Raw genomic sequence first — 19051 nt, 5'->3', positions numbered from 1 at the left:
ACAGAGAGCTGTAACCGCTCATAAGTATGAACCAGTTGCCAAGTGTTCAGATTTCAGTCACAGGATCATGGGAATGCTGGGATGGGTGGAACTCCAAGAACTGATGGTAACCACCATTTGTTCAGCACCATCATAACTTTAACAGTTGCTAACCAAGTGATCGTAAGTCAAGGACTACATAAAATACAGCCCTGCATTTATCACTACCTCAAATACCAAAATTAGGATCAGATGCACCAGATCAGATGCAGATCTGAGAGAAACCTGTCTTATTTAAATTTTAGGTATTTACGGTAGTTTGATTTTTCCTTTTTTATTGATATGTGTGATATCATCATGCTTACATCAAACAAACTCTCTGAGGTCTTCAGAAAGAAGGTTAGAGATGACAATGAGTTTAAAGTGATTTAAAAAGATTGCCAAACAACTGAACATAAATCATTCTACTATCCAGAAGGTCATCTACAAATAGGGAAAATTTCAAACAACTGCCAACTTGCTCTGGGCAAGCTATTCCAGTGCATCAAGTTCAAGAGCAGCATGCAAGATGCTGAAAGAAATCTCTAAAAATTCTAGAATTCCATCCATGACTTACAAGTAACTCTAACTCCTATTGATGTCAAAGTGCATAAGTCTAGCTTTAGAAAGAATCTACACAAGTTAAATCTTTGCTGCTCAGAAAGAACATCAGGGCAAGGGTAAAGTTTGCTCACCAACAACAAAGAAAAAAACCAGAACTTTTGAAAGAATGTGCTCTAGAGCAGGGCTTTTCAACCGGTGGTACACGTACCACCTGTGGTGCTTTGCCATGTGGCAGGTGGTACAGAACTGCTAGCCAAGTGTAGCAAGGGAGGGGAATGAGCCGAAGCGAGCCAAGCCTGAGGGAGAGGCAGCTACAGCTGCAGAACTGTCTGGGCTCAGCAGAAGCCGCAGGAGACAGCAGGGCTCCAGCTGATTGGTGCTTCCGGAAGCAGCCCGGAGCTGGAGGTGAACTGAAGAAAAAGTGGGGGGGGAAGCAGAGGAGAGGCTATAAAAGGAGGTGGTTTGGGCAGGAAAGGGGAAAAAAAGACAACAGGGAAAGAGAAGGAGAGGTCAGCTGGCAGGGAGGAAACAGGGACAGAGAAGCAGCAGTTGTTGCTGGAAGAAAAGGTCCCCTGGTTCGTTTTCTCCAACCAGAAGAATGCAAACAGCGCTGATGAAATGAAAAGCCGGCATGTCGGAAAGGAGGTGTGTTTATTTAGTTCTGGATCAGTTGGCAGCTTGACTGGGTTACCATAAGGATTTTTGTACAGTTTTTACAGTGTTTTGTAATTCAGAGGCTCCTCTGTGTGCTTTGGTTATTGCAATATTTTTGTCTGTGTTTTAGGCTAGCAATGAGTCCAAAGTGTTGACTTCCGTAGATTTAATCCCTTTAAACAAATGTAATTAGTTTTACCCCCGTATCTTGAGTCTGTCTATGGCTTTTAGAAAGTTTTCTTTGAAGGTAAACAGGTTTAATTTTAAAGCTAAAGCTTTTCACAATTGCCAGAGCCTTTCAGTGTGAGATTTCAACATTGTGACACGTGACACCCCTGAGGCAGCTTAAAGAAAAGAAAAAACGGAGGTTATGTATTTCTTTATTTTGTGAGCCTTTCTTGCTTTGCACTTGATTCCTGTGTCTTTAAGCATAGGGAAGGGATTGGGGTGTGTGTGCATTCTTACTACACTGTGGAAGAAGAGCTAAGAAGGGCCGACCAGATAGCTCAGGGGTCTACAAACTTAGCAACTTTAAGACCTGTGGACTTCAACTCCCAGAATTCCTCATCCAGCCATGATGGCTGAAAAATTCTGGGAGTTGAAGTCCACAAGTCTTAAATATGCCAAGTTTGAAGACCCCTGAGCTGGCTAGTAGTGGTCCATATTAATAAACATGGATAAATTCATCATGTATTTTTCAGTGCAAAGGGAAAGTGATTCAGCAAAGGAACAGCCACCAAAGAAATTAAAACTGGTACTTTTTTCCTACAGTTTGTAATATTTTATTAGATTATAGAATAAAATACAAAAATACAAAAGCAAATAAGGTCTTCATAAGGTCTTATCTTGCGGCGATAAGGACGGCGAAGTCTAACTACTTTGCCGCCCTTATCGCGTCCGCAGTTAATCGCCCGGCCGCCCTGTTTAGGGTGACTCGCTCCCTCCTTAACCAGGAGGTGAGGGAGGATCCCTTGCAGGGACGAGCCGAGGAGTTTAGTCATCATCTGACGGACAAAATCGCTCGGATCCGGACCGGCTTGGACTCTGACTGGGCAGAGTCTGATGTGGAGGAATCAGGCGGTCTTGAGCATGTTATCTGGACTGAGTTCGACCCTGTTTCCCCTGATGATGTGGACAGGATCATGGGGAGACTGAGCTCCACCACCTGTTTGTTGGATCCGTGCCCCTCCTGGCTAGCTTATGCGGCTCGGGAGGGAACACGAGGCTGGTTCCATGCAGTGATAACTGCTTCTTTGAAGGAGGGTGTCTTCCCTGCCGCCTTGAAGGAGGCGGTGGTGAGACCCCTCCTCAAGAAGCCTGCTTTGGACCCGGCTGTTTTAAACAACTATCGTCCAGTCTCCAACCTTCGCTTCCTGGCGAAGGTTGTTGAGAGTGTGGTGGCGCATCAGCTCCCTCTGTTCCTGGAGGAAACTGATTATCTGGACCCGTACCAATCGGGCTTCAGGCCCGGACACAGCACGGAGACGGCATTGGTCGCGCTGGTGAATGATCTCTGGAGGGCTAGGGACAGGGGTTGCTCCTCTGTCCTGGTCCTATTAGATCTCTCAGCGGCTTTCGATACCATCGACCATGGTATCCTGCTGCGGCGTCTTAGGGGGTTGGGAGTGGGAGGCACCGTCCTACGGTGGTTCTCCTCCTACCTCCAGGGCCGCTCGCAGTCGCTGTTGTCAGGAGGGCAGAGATCCGCCCCGAGGTCTCTCATTTGTGGAGTCCCTCAGGGGTCGGTTCTCTCGCCCCTCCTGTTCAACATCTACATGAAGCCGCTGGGCGAGATCATTCGTGGTTTTGGGGTGGGGTATCACCAGTACGCTGATGATACCCAACTTTTTCTTTCCACCCCGAACCAACCCAGTGATGCCCTCTCCGTGATGTCCCGGTGCCTGGAGGCGGTCCAGGTCTGGATGGGGAGAAACAGGCTTCGTCTCAATCCCGCCAAGACTGAGTGGCTGTGCATATCGGCGTCTCGGGTTAACCAAGTTATTCCACCTCTAATGATGGGGGGTGAGGTGTTACCCCCCGTTGATAGGGCTCGCAACTTGGGCGTCCTCCTGGATTCACGGCTCAATTTTGAAGATCACATAGGAGCCGTGACCAGGGGGGCTTTTGCACAGGTCCGCCTGGTGCGCCAGTTGCGTCCCTATCTGGACCGAGACGCCCTACGCACAGTCACTCATGCGCTCGTGACCTCCCGTTTGGACTACTGTAACGCTCTCTACATGGGGCTGCCCTTGAAGACCACTCGGAGGCTTCAACTGGTGCAGAATGCGGCCGCGCGAGTTGTAATGGGGGTTTCCCGATACTCCCATGTAACACCTCTACTCCGCGAGCTGCATTGGCTTCCGGTTGCCCTCCGGGTGAAATTCAAGGTGCTGGTTATCACCTATAAAGCCCTACATGGCCTGGGTCCGGGTTATTTGAGGGAACACCTGCTGCCGGCATCAAACGCCCTTCGCCCAGTGCGCTCCCACAGGGAGGGTCTGCTCAGGGTCCCGCCGGTGAGAGATTGCCGGCGGGTGACACCCAGGGATAGGGCCTTCTCAGTGGGAGCGCCTGCCCTCTGGAACCAGCTGCCAGTAGAGCTGAGGACTGCTCCCGACCTCCGATCATTCCGCCGGGGCCTGAAGACCTGGCTCTTTGAGCTCTCGGGCCCAGGCTGAGGGGAAAATTTTAACTGGGGTTTTAATGTACAGGGTGAATTTAATGCTTTTTAAATTGGTTTTAACTTTTGTATGTTTTGATTTTTAATTCCCTGTAAACCGCCCTGAGTCCTCAGGGAAAGGGCGGTATACAAATGCAAATATTAAATTAAATTAAATTAAATAGTAGGACACAGTGGGGAGGAAAAAGGGGGGGAGTGAGGAGGAGAAGAGAAAAAGAACAGCCTTCCTCTGTTGCAGTAGAAGGAAGCATTAACATTGAATCTCAACTTTTTATTTTTCCATATTATAAACTAGCCATCTCTATAACAAATGAATCTAATCAATAAAACCCAAAATTCCCCCCCCTTTTTTTAGTCATCAAGTTTTTGACACCTTGCTAAGCACTGGTGGTACTCAAATATTGTTGTGTCCGAAAAGTGGCACAATCTGTAACAAGGTTGAAAAGCCCTGCTCTAGAGCAGGGATGTCAAACTGCCAGCCTGCGAGCCGGACACGTCATGGGGAACCTGCACCCACCCTATTCCCAGCAATGGGGAAAAAGTTCCAATACGTCACACGACATCATGTGACATCGCGAGTTTGACATGTCTGCTCTAGAGAGATGAGGCAAAGATACGAGATTTTGGTCACAATGATAGAAAACATGTTGGTAAAATCCAAAGACAGTATTTCATCAGAAGAACCTGATAACCAACTATAAAGGAGGATAGGGGAAATGTAATGGCTTACGAGTTGTTTTACTGTATCAAGGCCTGGACAGCTCACTATCATAGGATCCACTATGAATTTTTCATTGCACCAAAGAGTGCTTGAAGATGATGTGAGACCATCTGTCAGAAGATTGGAGCTCAACCCTGCAGTATGACAATGACCCTAAACATTCCAGTAAATCTATCAACGAATGGCTAGAGGAGAAAAAGGAGAGGAAATGGGGGGCTCTGGATTGACCAAGTCAAAGCTCAGATCTAAATCCCATCAAGATACTATGGGATGATTTCAAATGTGCTGTGTCTGCAAGAAGTCCCTCAAAACATTGCACAGCTGATAAAATTCCTCCCAGTCAATGTCAGGGATTGGTAGATCTATTATAAGAGATGCCTACTGAAGTTGCTTCTGCCAAAGGTGTACTTGCTTTTTCCACAGAATGTAATGGTAATGGTAATCTGTTAATTTTTTCTTGAATAAATGATTGCAAACTCATTTTTTCATAGTTCTCCTTGGTTCAATTATATCACCTTTCTGTTTATATATGTTGTTTGAAGTTAAAACACTGATATATCCACATACCGTATTTTAAAAAAGAAAGAAACTGTACATGGGGTATATTTGCAAATGTTAGTAATGTTTATAGTTGGAAACAATGATTTCTTTTACAATATTACGCACTCACCTGAATCTTTCAAACCTGACTGATAAAGACAATCTAGAAAAATTTATTTGCTTCATAGACCTTGGACAGCTTTCTCAAATAATTTTGTCAAAAAGAGATTATGCTGTTTCTGACTAATGCAAATACTGAATGAAAAAAAATAAATTTAAGTTCATTTTAGATAAAAGCAGATGGTGGCTGCTGTAAAGATAAAAGCGAAAGATCTTCAGTAAGTAAGAATGGACCCTGTTTTAGAAACACTAGTTCGGTAGTTTTTAGATCTGGATGTACTTCTACATTCTTGGATAACAGCTGGCATCTAGTGTGCGCTTGAGCAACTTTAGCTGGAACTACATGAAAGTGCAGCTTCATCATTTTATCTTCTTAGGATTTCAAGATTATATTAATATTTCATTGGTATCTCCATAAATATGGTTCAGAAAACTATAGCAAAGAACACAATTAGATGAGAAATGTTGACATGTTATAGTGCTATTTCTTTACATAAATTCACAACTTTTGTGAACTTTGGTCATACTGAATGCTCCATAAAACAATTAATTTAATAGTTATTACTAATAGGCTTTCTAACTCATTCAAGAAAATTCTCACATAGGATTTCTGCTTCTAAAAACAAACACACATTGAAATATATTTGCCTAAATGTTTTAATTCATTATTTTTTCCACTGAGTTATTAGTTGCTATTAAACAATTTATTATTTAGAAATGTCTGGGCAGGTGTTTTCTCATTTTGTCATTTTTCTATTCAATTTTTGACCGGAGAAACATTAAACTACATAAAAATCATTTTATGCTATATAAAACATTTAGTATCTTCAGAAATTCTGCCTAACCCCAAATTATCAATTTACAATAAGCAAAGGAGGTGGAGAAAGAATGAGTAGAAGGTATTTTAGGATCTGCAAATAGATGCCTAGGTAACCGGCTATAAATCTTCAAGTTTTGCCAAGCAGAAATTATTTGAAAATAGGAACATTTTTTTTAAGTTGTTGAACAAAAAAATTATTGAGAAAAGAAACAAATAATTTCATGAGAAATTACTATAATTACAATATGGGACATATTTCATGTGCTCAGATATAAGGTTTTCTTTTTTAGCATAAAACTACCAATTTCCAGTCTATTAGAATCTCTGATTCTGCCCAGTACTACAACGATTTGTTAACAGATTATTGCAGTTTTGAATATTTTTTCATTAGAATAAACTGTCACTAACATAGTACATGTCTGTTAGAAATCTAGCACCGCACCGTTTACACTGGATTTTTTATAGTACTAATAATTCTTTGAAGGCAATGAAATGTCGTGTTAGAAAAAAGCACAACTCAAGCTTCCACAGGATTCCAGTTATGAATAACTGATATGATTTAATGCGGAGAATATATTAAAAAGATGTTTAACTACAGGTGAAATAATAGTATAAAATGACATTAACGTCAAAACAATTACACAAGAAAGAGAAATTTCAAGGCCACAAAATAAGCAAAGTGTTGAATTGAAATAAACAGATTCTGAAAAACGTGCTTCAGAAAAGATTGTTTCCTCATCCCAGACTTATCTGACTTCTAACAACGGCTACTGTGATATTTATAGCACTATTCATTTACCTTCATTGGGAATGGAAACTTTGAAGGTTCAGTTTTGCAGGGTGTGTGTATTGCAGTAAGTGGCGGTGGCCAAATATGGGTCATCTCCTGTTGTGAACAGAAACCCAAAACATTAAAAAAAAAATCTGCTTCAATACAATACAATTTAACTATATACCTACAGAACACTATTCAGTGTCACTTGATCATGTTCTATATGCATGGCTTGCTGGGGAATTCTGGGAGTTGAAATCCTCATACCTTAAAATTGTTAACATTGAAAAACACGGTTCTAGTGCACACAATGGAAATTTGCCTCAATCTCTTCTTTCTTCCCCAAATGATAATCACCCAACACCATCTTTCACCCCTCAACTCCCCAACTATGGTGCTATAATCAGAGAGGAATCTATTCTGGACATTAAAAAGTAGAGTGACTAAAAGGCTGGGTGGAAAGTATATCTGGAAAATTCAATGAGTTGGGCTCATTTACCAATCAACTCCATTTTTTGTCATCGGAGTCAATGACGATCTCTAGCTACTGGATTTATTGCCCAGATAAACTTGAGGGCAAACTGATAAGATGGACTACTGTAGATGGTTATTTCCATGTTTGAAAAATAGCTACCATTCATTCTAGACGGGGCCACATTCTTATCATGAAAATAAGTTATTAAATTTGTATGCTGACTGATTACCCAAAACTCTCAGCATCTCACAATAGCAAAGAAAGAAATTACTATACAGCCAATAAAACTTAAAAGATAAAAAAATGGCAAAGACAAATAAAGTGAGAGAATTCTTCTTCTGCAAGAACTCACTAAAGGCTTAAGTGGCTTCAGTACAGCAGAATGCCTTTAATGTCAGCTGGTTTCTGAGTGTTTCTGGAATGATCTGACAATGATAATCCATTTCAGTTTTCTGACTGGATTTTTATAATTTGTATATTGTCTGTCCCTTGATGACCTCAAAACCTTAATGCAGAAGGCAACAGCTACAATTGGTACAATTAGATGGGATCAACGTAACATTTTATTTAAAGACTACACTACCTGTCTATTCTCAACCCATTTCAAGATACTTTAAACCCTTAAATTGCTTGGCAAACAAATATACAAAGTATCACCTCTTCCTGTATCAATACTAATATTGTGTGTGTCTGTGTCTATGTCTGCGCACGCATGTGGGTAAAGAGGTCATTGTCAATGACATCCATTCTTTGAATATTTTAGTTGCAAAAACTTGGCTAGCACTAACATTGCTACTTGGCACCAATCAAGAATCAGTTTGTTTAGTAAATTTTAAAATAATCAAGCATTATGTTAATTGCCTTTGAACTATTTTAATGAAGATTATGTTTGTCTTGTGTGTTCTTTTTCAATTGGAATTAGTATTTTTAGGTATAACTTAATGGCGCTAATATTTATCAGTGGGCTCATAAATGATAATATGAATTCTGCTCATAAGGACCCTTAAGACATGCAGTGTTACTGTTTCTTTACCAATGAGCTGCCAAAATGCTCATTCAGAACCTAGAACTGACCTTTTCAGGATAAAGGAGAATTAATTAACATCATTAATATCTGTCCAATGAAATATTCCTTGTGAATTTTGCTCTCTACTTTTATCTTAATATATGAATATGCTTTTCTTTCATAATTTTTAAAATTATACTTAACTTGTAAGTAGTTTTTAAATAATTAAGCAAGTAAACAATAGCCAATGTAAACATATAACTTACTTTTAGAATCTCATCCACACTGTTCATATCACCAGATGCTGAAGCCTATAAATCAATATTGAAAATTTCACTGAACTACATGTCAACATCTCCAAAACTTACAGTAACATTTTAAAACGTCTTAATGTTTTCACACAGTATAGTCTTTGACTTACAACTGTTTGCTTACTGACGTTCGACATTACAACAGTGCTGAAAAAAGTCACTTCTGACTGCTCCCCATATTTATGACTGTCACCGCATCCCAGAGTCATGTGATTAAAATTTAGGTGCTTGGCAACTGGGCATGTATTTATAATGGCTGCAGTTTGGGGGCCATGTGATCAGCATCTGCCACCTTCCCAACTGGCTTCCAAAAAGCAAGGTCAATGGGGAAAAGCCATAGTCGCAGGATTCACTTAAGAACTGCAGTGATTCACTTAACAACTGTGGGCGAAAAGGTCATAAAATCAGGCAGAACCGATTTAACAACTGCTGGTCCCAACTGTGGTCGTACGTCAAGGACTACTTGTAAAGAGCTATTGTTTTTGTGGGTTACAATGTATATAAATCTTATAAAGTAGGTCTTCAACTCAATTAGGTACTTTCATCTAATAACTGTGATCCTCCCCCAAGCATTACAAATCTCACTAAAATTCACAATGGGCTGAATAAAGCCCTCAGACATCTGTAGCTGTTTACCAAACTATAATTCTTAATAAAAAGTAAGAGGCAAATGGTTATGACTGGACAGCTCTCATGTCATCCCTGACCCTTGTCTTTTGGAATGATGCCCTTAGATCCAGAATGAAAAGCAAATACTTTTAACTCATTGAAAAAAATATTCTTTAATATGAAAATGTGCATGCTGTATTCTATAACTAAAAACAAGAATCATTCAATTTAAATGCATAGCATACTAAAAACTAATACCAGTTTTTCTGGGAGATTATCACTCCACACAGGAGATGGAACAAAAACATAAATTATATTTTTTAATCATTCATCATATATGATACAGTCTTTTTATTTTAAGTATAGAAGGTAGATACAGAATTTGGATCTGCTAGAATTTGGATTCAACTCACAGAACAACTAATGAATTAGGATTAAGCCTTAGAATTTAGCTCATTTAATATACCGAGGTTACCAAAATTAGCTGTTTGCATTTCAAATTATCAGAACCAAATATGAACACAAACAAAAAAACTATGTACTACCAGCTGACTAGTGCCTTAATGCTAAATTAAAAATAATATGCAGAACTGATGATCAGAACTAATATGCTAACAGTGATGGATCTGTTTTTACTTTTTATTATTTTAGTTTATTTAATGGCCTTTATCTGAAAATGTGCATGCTGTACTTTCTTAGTAACTTTCTTAATGCTAGTTTATATTGACAGAACATCAGAGGTAACCATGGTTCTGACACATTTTAAAAAGACAACTTACATCAAGTGGTTGAGAAGGAATTTTCAGCTTTGTTAGATGTACTTTGCTGCTAGGTTTCAGTTCATTCATATTGTTGCTGTGAGTCTGGCTACTGTAGGGTTCAGAAGATAACTTTGGTTCCATTGATTCCTGACCATCCATAGGTCTTACATAGGCAGTAGGCTTCTGCAACATTGTACTTGACTTTGACATAAGTGAAGGAGGAAACGACTGGCTACCACTAGAAAAAGACGGTACACGAGAAGGTGAGTCCCAATTGGCATCTGGGTCTCGTGGAGATTTGGATCGCTGATGTTCTTTACCGTGATGATCATTTCCATGAGATCTGGAATGGCTGGAGTTCAGAGAAGAAACAACAGATGTTTTTCCAGGACTGGAAGAATGGGATTTTGAATGTTCTGATCCATGCTGGGTTTTTTTGCGGCTACTGCTGCTTCCACCACTGCTATATGAGTCACGATCATGCCTCTGTCCGCTATTGCTAGTGCTGTTGCCACTGTTGCGTTGACTATGTCCACCCTGTAAACCTGAGGATCGTTTCTGTGACTGGGAAGAAGTGCTAGGAGCTGGACCTACAGGCGTCCATTTGCTGCTTTGATGAGAGCCAGTACTGTGTCTCTGATCACCAAAGAAACTTTGGTTTGATTTGTCATCTGTTGCTGATGGAACTGTCGGTTTGGGAATTCTAACAAGTTTCTGGAGAGACTGGTCACCTATAAGATCCGTCATTTCATCATAGTTTCCAAGCATGCTTTGGATACGGCTAGACAATTTATCTTCCTTGCTGGTCTGTAACAAGAATGAATAAAAATAAAAAAGATGCATAATGTTACAATATTAAAATATACAGTAATCATATAAATGTTAAATCAGATGAATTGCTAAATGGTAATATGCATTTGAAAATTATCTATATAATCCTTTTCAGCAGCCACAGGCATTTAAAGCAAAGTTATTTGAAAACCAATCCACCTGCCCAGAAAAAAATACATAATTATTATCCAGAAATAACACCAAAATTCCTTTGATTTTTAAACTACACGTTGTCTGAAAAAGCTGGGTTCCTACCAGGTGTGCCATACCTAGTGAAATACACATGGAGGTGGAGATTGCATTAAACTACACGTTGTCTGAAAAAGCTGGGTTCCTACCAGGTGTGCCATACCTAGTGAAACACATATGGAGGTGGAGATTGCAAAGACTTTATTCTGTGCAAAAAAAGGACATGGGTTATCACTCTGTAGGCCTGTGCAAAGGCTACTCCTTCAATAGTACAGTTTTTATAGTTATTTCTTCATAAACCCAGCTTACGCCCACCCCTTTTAGGTCATCTCATCCATGTTACCTGAGTTCAGACAATATTGTTTAGCTAGCATCAGCATTATCTAGCAGCAACCAACACTTTTGTCCCTAATTTCCAGTGACAATTAGCACATTATATCATAATTAGTACATTGCCCTAAGTTCTTCTTTTCCCAAGCCATTGCCTTGTCCTATGATATGTTTGGGGTTTCATTTCAGCAAGCATTCTCAAGTATTTTTGCTTTTGTAAGCATTCATGACCATTCTTGCAGGTTACTAAGTATCAAGGCTTATATGCTTCTAAATTTTAGCTTCTTAATATAAAGATATTAGGGGAGGGGTCTTTTAGCCTTTCCATGACACTCACTGCAAAAAAGAGCTTTGTATTTTCAGTGATTAATTTTCATCAAACTGAGTATCGTATCAAAATAATTTTAGTTCTGTAATAAAAATATTCAACATTTTGAACTCTTATATCAAAAGTACACCATCTTTTCTAACTTTTTTAAATGTGGTTTTTGTAAACATGCCTTTCTTTTAGGAAACTAAAAAAAAATCATTTCAATCTTGCAATATAAATTTAAGGCACAAAACTGAAACCCTATTTTTAAAGAAACTGATAAGCTGTCCTCCTAGCGGAACCTGAGTAGTGCAAATGGATGTGGAGCCTTCTTGGAACTGCGAAAAGGACAGTGTTGTAGACTGGAGATAGATGATGTGCATCCCTCCCCCTCTGTTGAGAGAGGGCTGTTCAATTTTGACATACATGGCCTCTTTGACCCCTCTTTCAAACCAGCGGTCCTCTGTCCAAAATGTGGACTTTGCAAGTGGGCAAACTTTTCCTTCTTACTGCTTTATTTCCCTCTTTCTTTTAAAAATAACATTTAAATACTATTTAATATTGAAATGCAAATAGTACCTTTAAATAAGGGGACAAGGAAAGCAATAACATATTCTCTACTCCCCTCTTTCAGTCTTAAAGAAAATGAAAATAAAAATAAAAATAACAGTTTATGCTTAAATAATGCATGCTCTCATGATCAGGAAAATAATTCAAACGCTTGAAAGAAGCATGTTTTGCAGCATCAAAGTGAATCTCTTATTACAAACAGCCAGGCACTAAAAATATCAAGTCCTAACAATTACCTGTCATCTATAGAAAACATTCTCCACAAATCTCAGTAATGCTACTGTCTCGAATCACTCTTTTGCTATAAGGCAAAAATACATTTTAACAATTATCTCTACAAGTATTTTTAACCATAATTTTATTCTATCAATTCAGATTTAGATAGTTTGGGGGTCAAGTGGTTTGAGCTCTCAGTGCTAGGATATAAATAAAAGAATGATGACATGAACATGCTTGTATTATTCCTAACAATTTTAACATTTCATTAATAGGTCTATCAAGTTTAAAATATATATATATATATATATATATATATATATATATATATATATATATATATATATATATATATATATATATATATATATATATATATATATATATATATATATATATATATATATATATATAAGTTTATAAGACATCTTTTTTCCTCTGTATTTGCATCTAGGGTGTGAGGTTCAAACTCTTATTTTCATGTTCCAGAATACTGATTATATTACAGTATACGCCACATTTACTTAGAAAGTTCATCACAGTGCTCAATTTACAGAAAAAATATTCCGTGGTATGATCATTAAGAAAAATAACAAACCTCATGCACTTACAACTTTATATGGTTCAGCAAAAAGAGGAGAACTAGGTGGGAAGGCTTCTTCACCCTGTTGAATTTCTTGATTACGCCTCTCTCTTTCTTTGATACGCAGCGCATTCCGATCTTCACGGTTCATGTTGCTATAAAGGAAAATAATATAGTTATATGACAGGATATAGAAGGAAGTGATTCTGTTTTTTACACCATGGCAGTCTATAGCTTTGCTCCCTCTTTATAAAAAATAATCTAATGCACATTTTTTTAAAGTAAAAGTGCCTACACACCAGAAATTGTCTTATGCATACATACTGACAAAACCTAGCCATTTACTTTCATATTAAAAAGTTATGCTGCATTCTTTAAATAAACTATTAAATGTATTCTTATTTTTTTAAAATTACAGTGTTACCTCGGTACTCGAATGCTTTGAAACTCATTGAATTTGGTACTCGATGCATTTTGACGCAAAATTTTTGTCCTGGTACTCGTCGTTTGTTGGGTACTCGACCCACAAGTTAGAACTTTTCGTTGTCAACTGCCTCGTGACTTGCTACCCTTTCCGGCTGAAACAAAGGGTCACGTGTTAGTCATGTGGTTTATTTGATACTCATCATTTTTAGTACTCGTCACGCCTCCCAGAACCAATTAATGATGAGGTACTGAGATACCACTGTAATTTTTATTGCTTTTTAATTAATAAAATGTAAGAATGATAACCATACATTGTCAAAAAACACACATAAAAATGTTCTAACAAAGTGAAAAAATATGACACATATCATTATAACAATTATATACATACCTAATCAAATATTATTCAAATATGTAAATATTTCTAAATATTTATAAATATTTTTTCTCTGTATAAATGAGTCCCATATTTCATTATGCTTGTCCCTACAGTCTACATTTATAGGCAATCCACTCATGGATGGCATGTGCAATCAGGTCTTCAATTCATTGAAGGAAAAGGGCATAAATTCATATTTTCAATGCTGCAATATCAGTATTTTGACCATAGTAAAGACACAATCGGGACGCGGTGGCTCAGTGGGTTAGGACGCTGAGCTTGTCGATCAGAAGGTCGGCAGTTTGGCGGGTCGAATCCCGAGTGCCGGGCGTAGCAGAGTGAGCGCCTGTTACTCGTCCCAGCTTCTGCCAACCTAGCAGTTCGAAAGCACATAAAAATGCAAGTAGAAAAATAGGGACCACTACGGTGGGAAGGTAACAGCGTTCCGTGCGCCTTTGGCGTCTAGTCATGCCGGCCACATGACCACGGAGACGTCCTCGGACAAGCGCTGGCTCTTCGGCTTTGAAACGGAGATGAGCACCGGCCCCTAGAGTCGGAAACGACTAGCACGCATGTGCGGGGGAACCTTTACCTTTACCTTTAAAGACACAAAGAATCCACTGACGTTGTCCAGTTATCAACTTCCATGTACTAGGTGTGCAGCTTAAGACAGTAATATTCTCTAAGAATTTTTGCTTTTGTTGCACAATCATACTTTCTCCCAAATCTTAGGAAATGAGATCATTGTAAAAACATATGTTTTAAAGAAACATATTACACTTCCAACAAAATTCTGGTTTTGACAGTCCTTTTCTATACAAACATAATGGAATCCAAACAATTCAAAATATTATTTTTGTTGTATAGGTAAATGTATTGTCTACGTTAGCATTTTAAAACATTTTCTTAGTAACTGAGGACTTTTTAATAAAGTACAGGTAGTCCCTGGCTTATGTCCATTTATTTAGTGACCTTTCAAACTTGTGACAATGCTGATCAATGGCACTTATGACTAATCTTCAAGAGTTCCAACTGTTGCAGTGTCTCCATGATCATAATTTACAACTTTTCCTGCTGTCTTCCCAGAAGCAAAGTCAATGGAGAAGCCATCAAGTCAGAAGTCACAATCACATAAGGTCTTTTCTTAATGATGACATTTGGAAGTGCCTAAACTGCTGCGGCTAAGCAGCAAGGTCATATGATATTGTGCTCTATGACTGTGTCACTTAGTGATGGCAATTCCACTCCCAATTGCTGTTATAAAGACTGCCTGTATTTTATTCAAAATTCTTACCAGCAAAAACTATGTTCCTTTATTCTTACATGCAAAACCTGGAATCCTCTCTCTGTCAGAATCTTCTTAGAACGCTCCACAGAATGTCTCTACTTTACTCTTCATACGCTCTCTATAAAGGATTTTCTTTGTACTCTGAATCCAAATTTTTAATTTTAATATTTAATTTTAAATATTTTAATTTTAAATATCTCCAAAGCTATAGTAAAACACCTAGCTTTCTCACAAAATAAAAAGCTACTAATTATTCTGGGTTAAGAACCCATCTTTGCATAAAGTTCATCAATATTCAGATGTTCAGTTTTGAACTCAATATGATGTACTGTCAACTAGCTTTTGACGAAATAAATTCTGCTGTGAATATATGATATAGGTATTTCCTTTGATAATGTAAGAAATTCTGTTTGAAATGTTAGCTCCTTTGGTTTGTAACAACCAGAAACTGCATTTTATCCAAAACAATCCAAGTAGTACTGTGTTTATTTATAAGTTTATGTATTTGCAAAAATAAGATCACTCAGACTTCAACATTTATATTAAACAATACATAAAATGTAACTAGGAGGCATGATGCTTAATACTTCAATTAACACTATGTAGGCAAAAGGCTAATAGCTAGGTACAAAACAACTATATCCATCTAAAACAAATATAGAAACAAAAATATGTGAGAGAGATATTAAAGTTCCCTTGGGTAATCAAATATATTTAAAGAGAAAAGAATAAATATCAAACAGGCTCATTCTCCAACATGTTAAAAATAAAGTTGTTTTAACTATCATTAGTCACTAAAGCTCAGAGAATATACAGTATATAGGTAGTCCTTGATTTGCAATTGATCACTTAATAACTAAGTTGAAGTTATGATGGATCTCCCCAGAGCTACTTACGATCAGTTTTCAAAGTTACGACAGCTGCACCCACACTCCATAGTCATGTGATCACATTTTGGGCTCTTGGCAATTTGTTCACCTTTACAACTGTTTGACTGCGATTTGCAGCTTTCTTGTTGGTTTCTGGCGTTTGCTTTCGGTTTCAGGGAAAAAATGAATTTGCTTAACAACTGCAGCGTTCACTTATTAACAACCACCACATTCACTTAATGACCACCGCAAGAAATGTCAAAAATTGGATACAGTCACGTGATGCCTCAACTAATGACTGCCATGACATATCTGCAATTCGAGGCTCAATTATGGTTATAAGTTGGGACTGACACTACTTGCACCGGAAAAGTGAGCTTATTTTAAAATTTAAAATAACACAAACCTTCAGGAGATAGTTCTAATATGATGAAAAAAATTAAGAGATTTTTAGAGAGACTTTTAAAGATTAATAATGTTAGTTTCAATTGTTTTTATTTCTAACCTTTTAACTAACTAGAGTTTTCTATGGGATATAAAAATACAAAGAAGTAATAGCTCTTAGCAGTTGCTGCCAGTGAGCAAGAGATGACACAATTTTACTCCTACTTGCCAATGTTTAGTTATGAATGATAAATAAGCTTCTATGCCACTATAAATAACTAGCTCTTTGTACACCCATCTAAACATATTCATTTAGGATGGCCAGCTCCCAAATTGCTTGCTGATTTTAGAGCAGGTTCAATAAAGTATTTATGTGTACCATATAAATCATGTAGAAAGTATGTCTCAAAACTATGAAAAAAATAAACATGTAACATTTTATTAGATTATTACAGTCATAGACCAGCTCAAAAACAAACAAACCCCAGAAAACAAAATTGTGAGACAGCAAGAAAAACTATAGTAAAACTCAACTACAGAACTGGTGTAGTCAAGGTTTGACACATGAACCTTAACCATGTTATGAGAAATAAAATCACATTAGCAGTAACAATTATACATAAAATGGATCTGGGTGGTTTGAACATTCAAGGTGATAGAATGTCATTAGCTGCAACCAGGCATCTTTGTAATAGAAACAATATAGCAGAACCTGCATTAATATTCAGGAACTGCATTATAGAGGCAAAGTCTGTATTCAAGTGTGCTACCACATAATTTCTCCCATGAACATCTGTTTGGAGGACATTAAAACTTGACAGGATAGGAATCTTCTGACTTTGGGAATTATTACTTGGCTTAGGAAAGCATGGAGAAAAACGTGAATGACTGCCTATGAACTGGGTGTGATATATTGTCCAAGTCCTTGGTGTGCTGTCTAAAGATCGTCTCTGCCTACTGATATCCCATTATCAGGACTGCACTACACTACAGTTGTTCAACTTCTAATGCAATGTCCTTACCACAAGATAAAAATGAAGTTGTCACTTAAAATTAGGGTGTTAACCTCATGCTGGAACAAAAGTAACTTTAACCAATAAGAGAATATGCAAATTAAATGTGGGTTTTAATTTTGTTGAAGCCTAGCTCATGGCACAACACTACATTAGCAACTTGTTGTGGGGCTTGAAATATGTTCCTTAAGAGTTTAGACTGTACCCTCTTTAAAGTGTGAAGCACTGTATAGTTCCATTTGGGCTCTAAACAAAGATTATGCCCATTTTCTGGCTGAGAATACTTTTAGTGACGCAAATATGAACAATGCATCTCTAATGTAATAAAAAGATTGCTGGGTTGTTGCTGTTACTGTGCATTTTGAACAATATCCTCTATATGTGCACTGCATTTAACAGGAACTCTACCTTTATGTACTTGGGAGATCTGATCAGGTGTTTATTCAATTGCTAGGGATGAATTTAGGGCACTTAATAAACATTAATACTTTAGTTTTAGCATAATTGATTTTGAGTGCTACTATGCTATGCTACATTATGTACAGCTAGAGCCCATAAAGCTTGCTTTAGACAAACTGGTGTCTGAAATAACAGCATAGCATCATCAGTATATAAGAGGATTGCAATATATATGTCTGTCCTTCCATTTAGACAGATGAGCTAGATTATTTATCTTAACTACAAGAGGGCTGGTATACAGATTAAACAGTAATGGTGCCAAGATACATCTTTGTGTGATTGCTCTGCTGACAGCCATTTCTTAGTGTAATGGTCCCACATACCGTTTCTAACTTTTAAACTGAAATTCTCATGAAGCTCATATAGAAACAGGAGCAGGTGCCTATCTGCAGTAAAGTTCTTAGGTTTATGACAGAACTTATGTCTAGGAATAAGTTCAAAAATGAAACTGAAAAGCTACACATAAGCTTGGATAACATTATCTGAATTATTTCCCATAATCTCTGAAAAACTAAGGGGATACATCTGCTTGGGCATGTCACCAATTTTTTCTCATCACAGCTTTTGAGATTCACACAAACCTCTTACCTGGAAGAGAGTCTAGTCCAGGGGTAGGCAACCTTGGCTTTTATGACTCATGGACTTCAACTCCCAGAATTCCTGAGTCAGCATGCTGATTCAGGAATTCTGGGAGTTGAAGTCCATGAGTCATAAAAGAGCTGAGGTTGCCTACCCCTGGTCTAGTCAAAAACAACTAAATTGAGGCTAGTCCTTACAAAAAGTTGTATCTCTCTAGCAGCGCACTTGAAATAAAAGGGTTGAAGGGTAGAGGCCATTTAGTGGCTCAGCTCACTGTAATAAAAGAAAAGATAGCAATCCATAGACAAGGCTCTGAAAGATCAGAAGTAAACATTGAATAGATCTAATATATTTCAAAAATAATTCCAAATCTGCTTTTATTTCCATAATTATTTTCAAGATTATGCGTAAGTCAATGGTTTGTGAATTTTGTGTAATTTCATATATAGGAAATATATTCTATAACCTGAGCCTTAGAAGTATAACATTACAGATTTATCCAGTATTGTAATGTAAAGATAATCATGTCATTAAATTTTCTCTAGGATTACAGTCTGATGATTGAGACTTGAAA

At 37.8% G+C, this 19051-nt stretch overlaps 1 protein-coding gene across 3 annotated transcripts in view; it reads right to left on the bottom strand.

Moving 5' to 3' along the window:
- AFF4 (ALF transcription elongation factor 4) overlaps positions 1–19051 on the bottom strand; it is a 55896-nt gene that overhangs the window by 21983 nt on the left and 14862 nt on the right. Inside the window, exons 2-7 of one of the 3 annotated variants that reach the window (XM_081319667.1) lie at positions 16070–16205; positions 13505–13658; positions 13109–13235; positions 10070–10858; positions 8637–8681; positions 6917–7003 (exon numbers count right to left, since the gene is read on the bottom strand). In XM_081319667.1, the coding sequence (XP_081175793.1) occupies positions 6917–7003; positions 8637–8681; positions 10070–10858; positions 13109–13231 (1044 nt within the window). In that variant the 5' untranslated portion in view covers positions 13232–13235; positions 13505–13658; positions 16070–16205. The remainder of the gene's footprint in view (positions 1–6916; positions 7004–8636; positions 8682–10069; positions 10859–13108; positions 13236–13504; positions 13659–16069; positions 16206–19051) is intronic. The other 2 variants (XM_081319668.1, XM_081319666.1) reach the window with 2 other exon arrangements.

This window comes from Vipera berus (genome assembly GCF_964194415.1).
Source record: "Vipera berus genome assembly, chromosome: 2".
NCBI classification, from domain to species: domain Eukaryota; kingdom Metazoa; phylum Chordata; class Lepidosauria; order Squamata; family Viperidae; genus Vipera; species Vipera berus.
The sequence above is the reverse complement of the archived record's forward strand: the minus strand, read 5'-3'. Positions and strand labels throughout refer to the sequence as shown.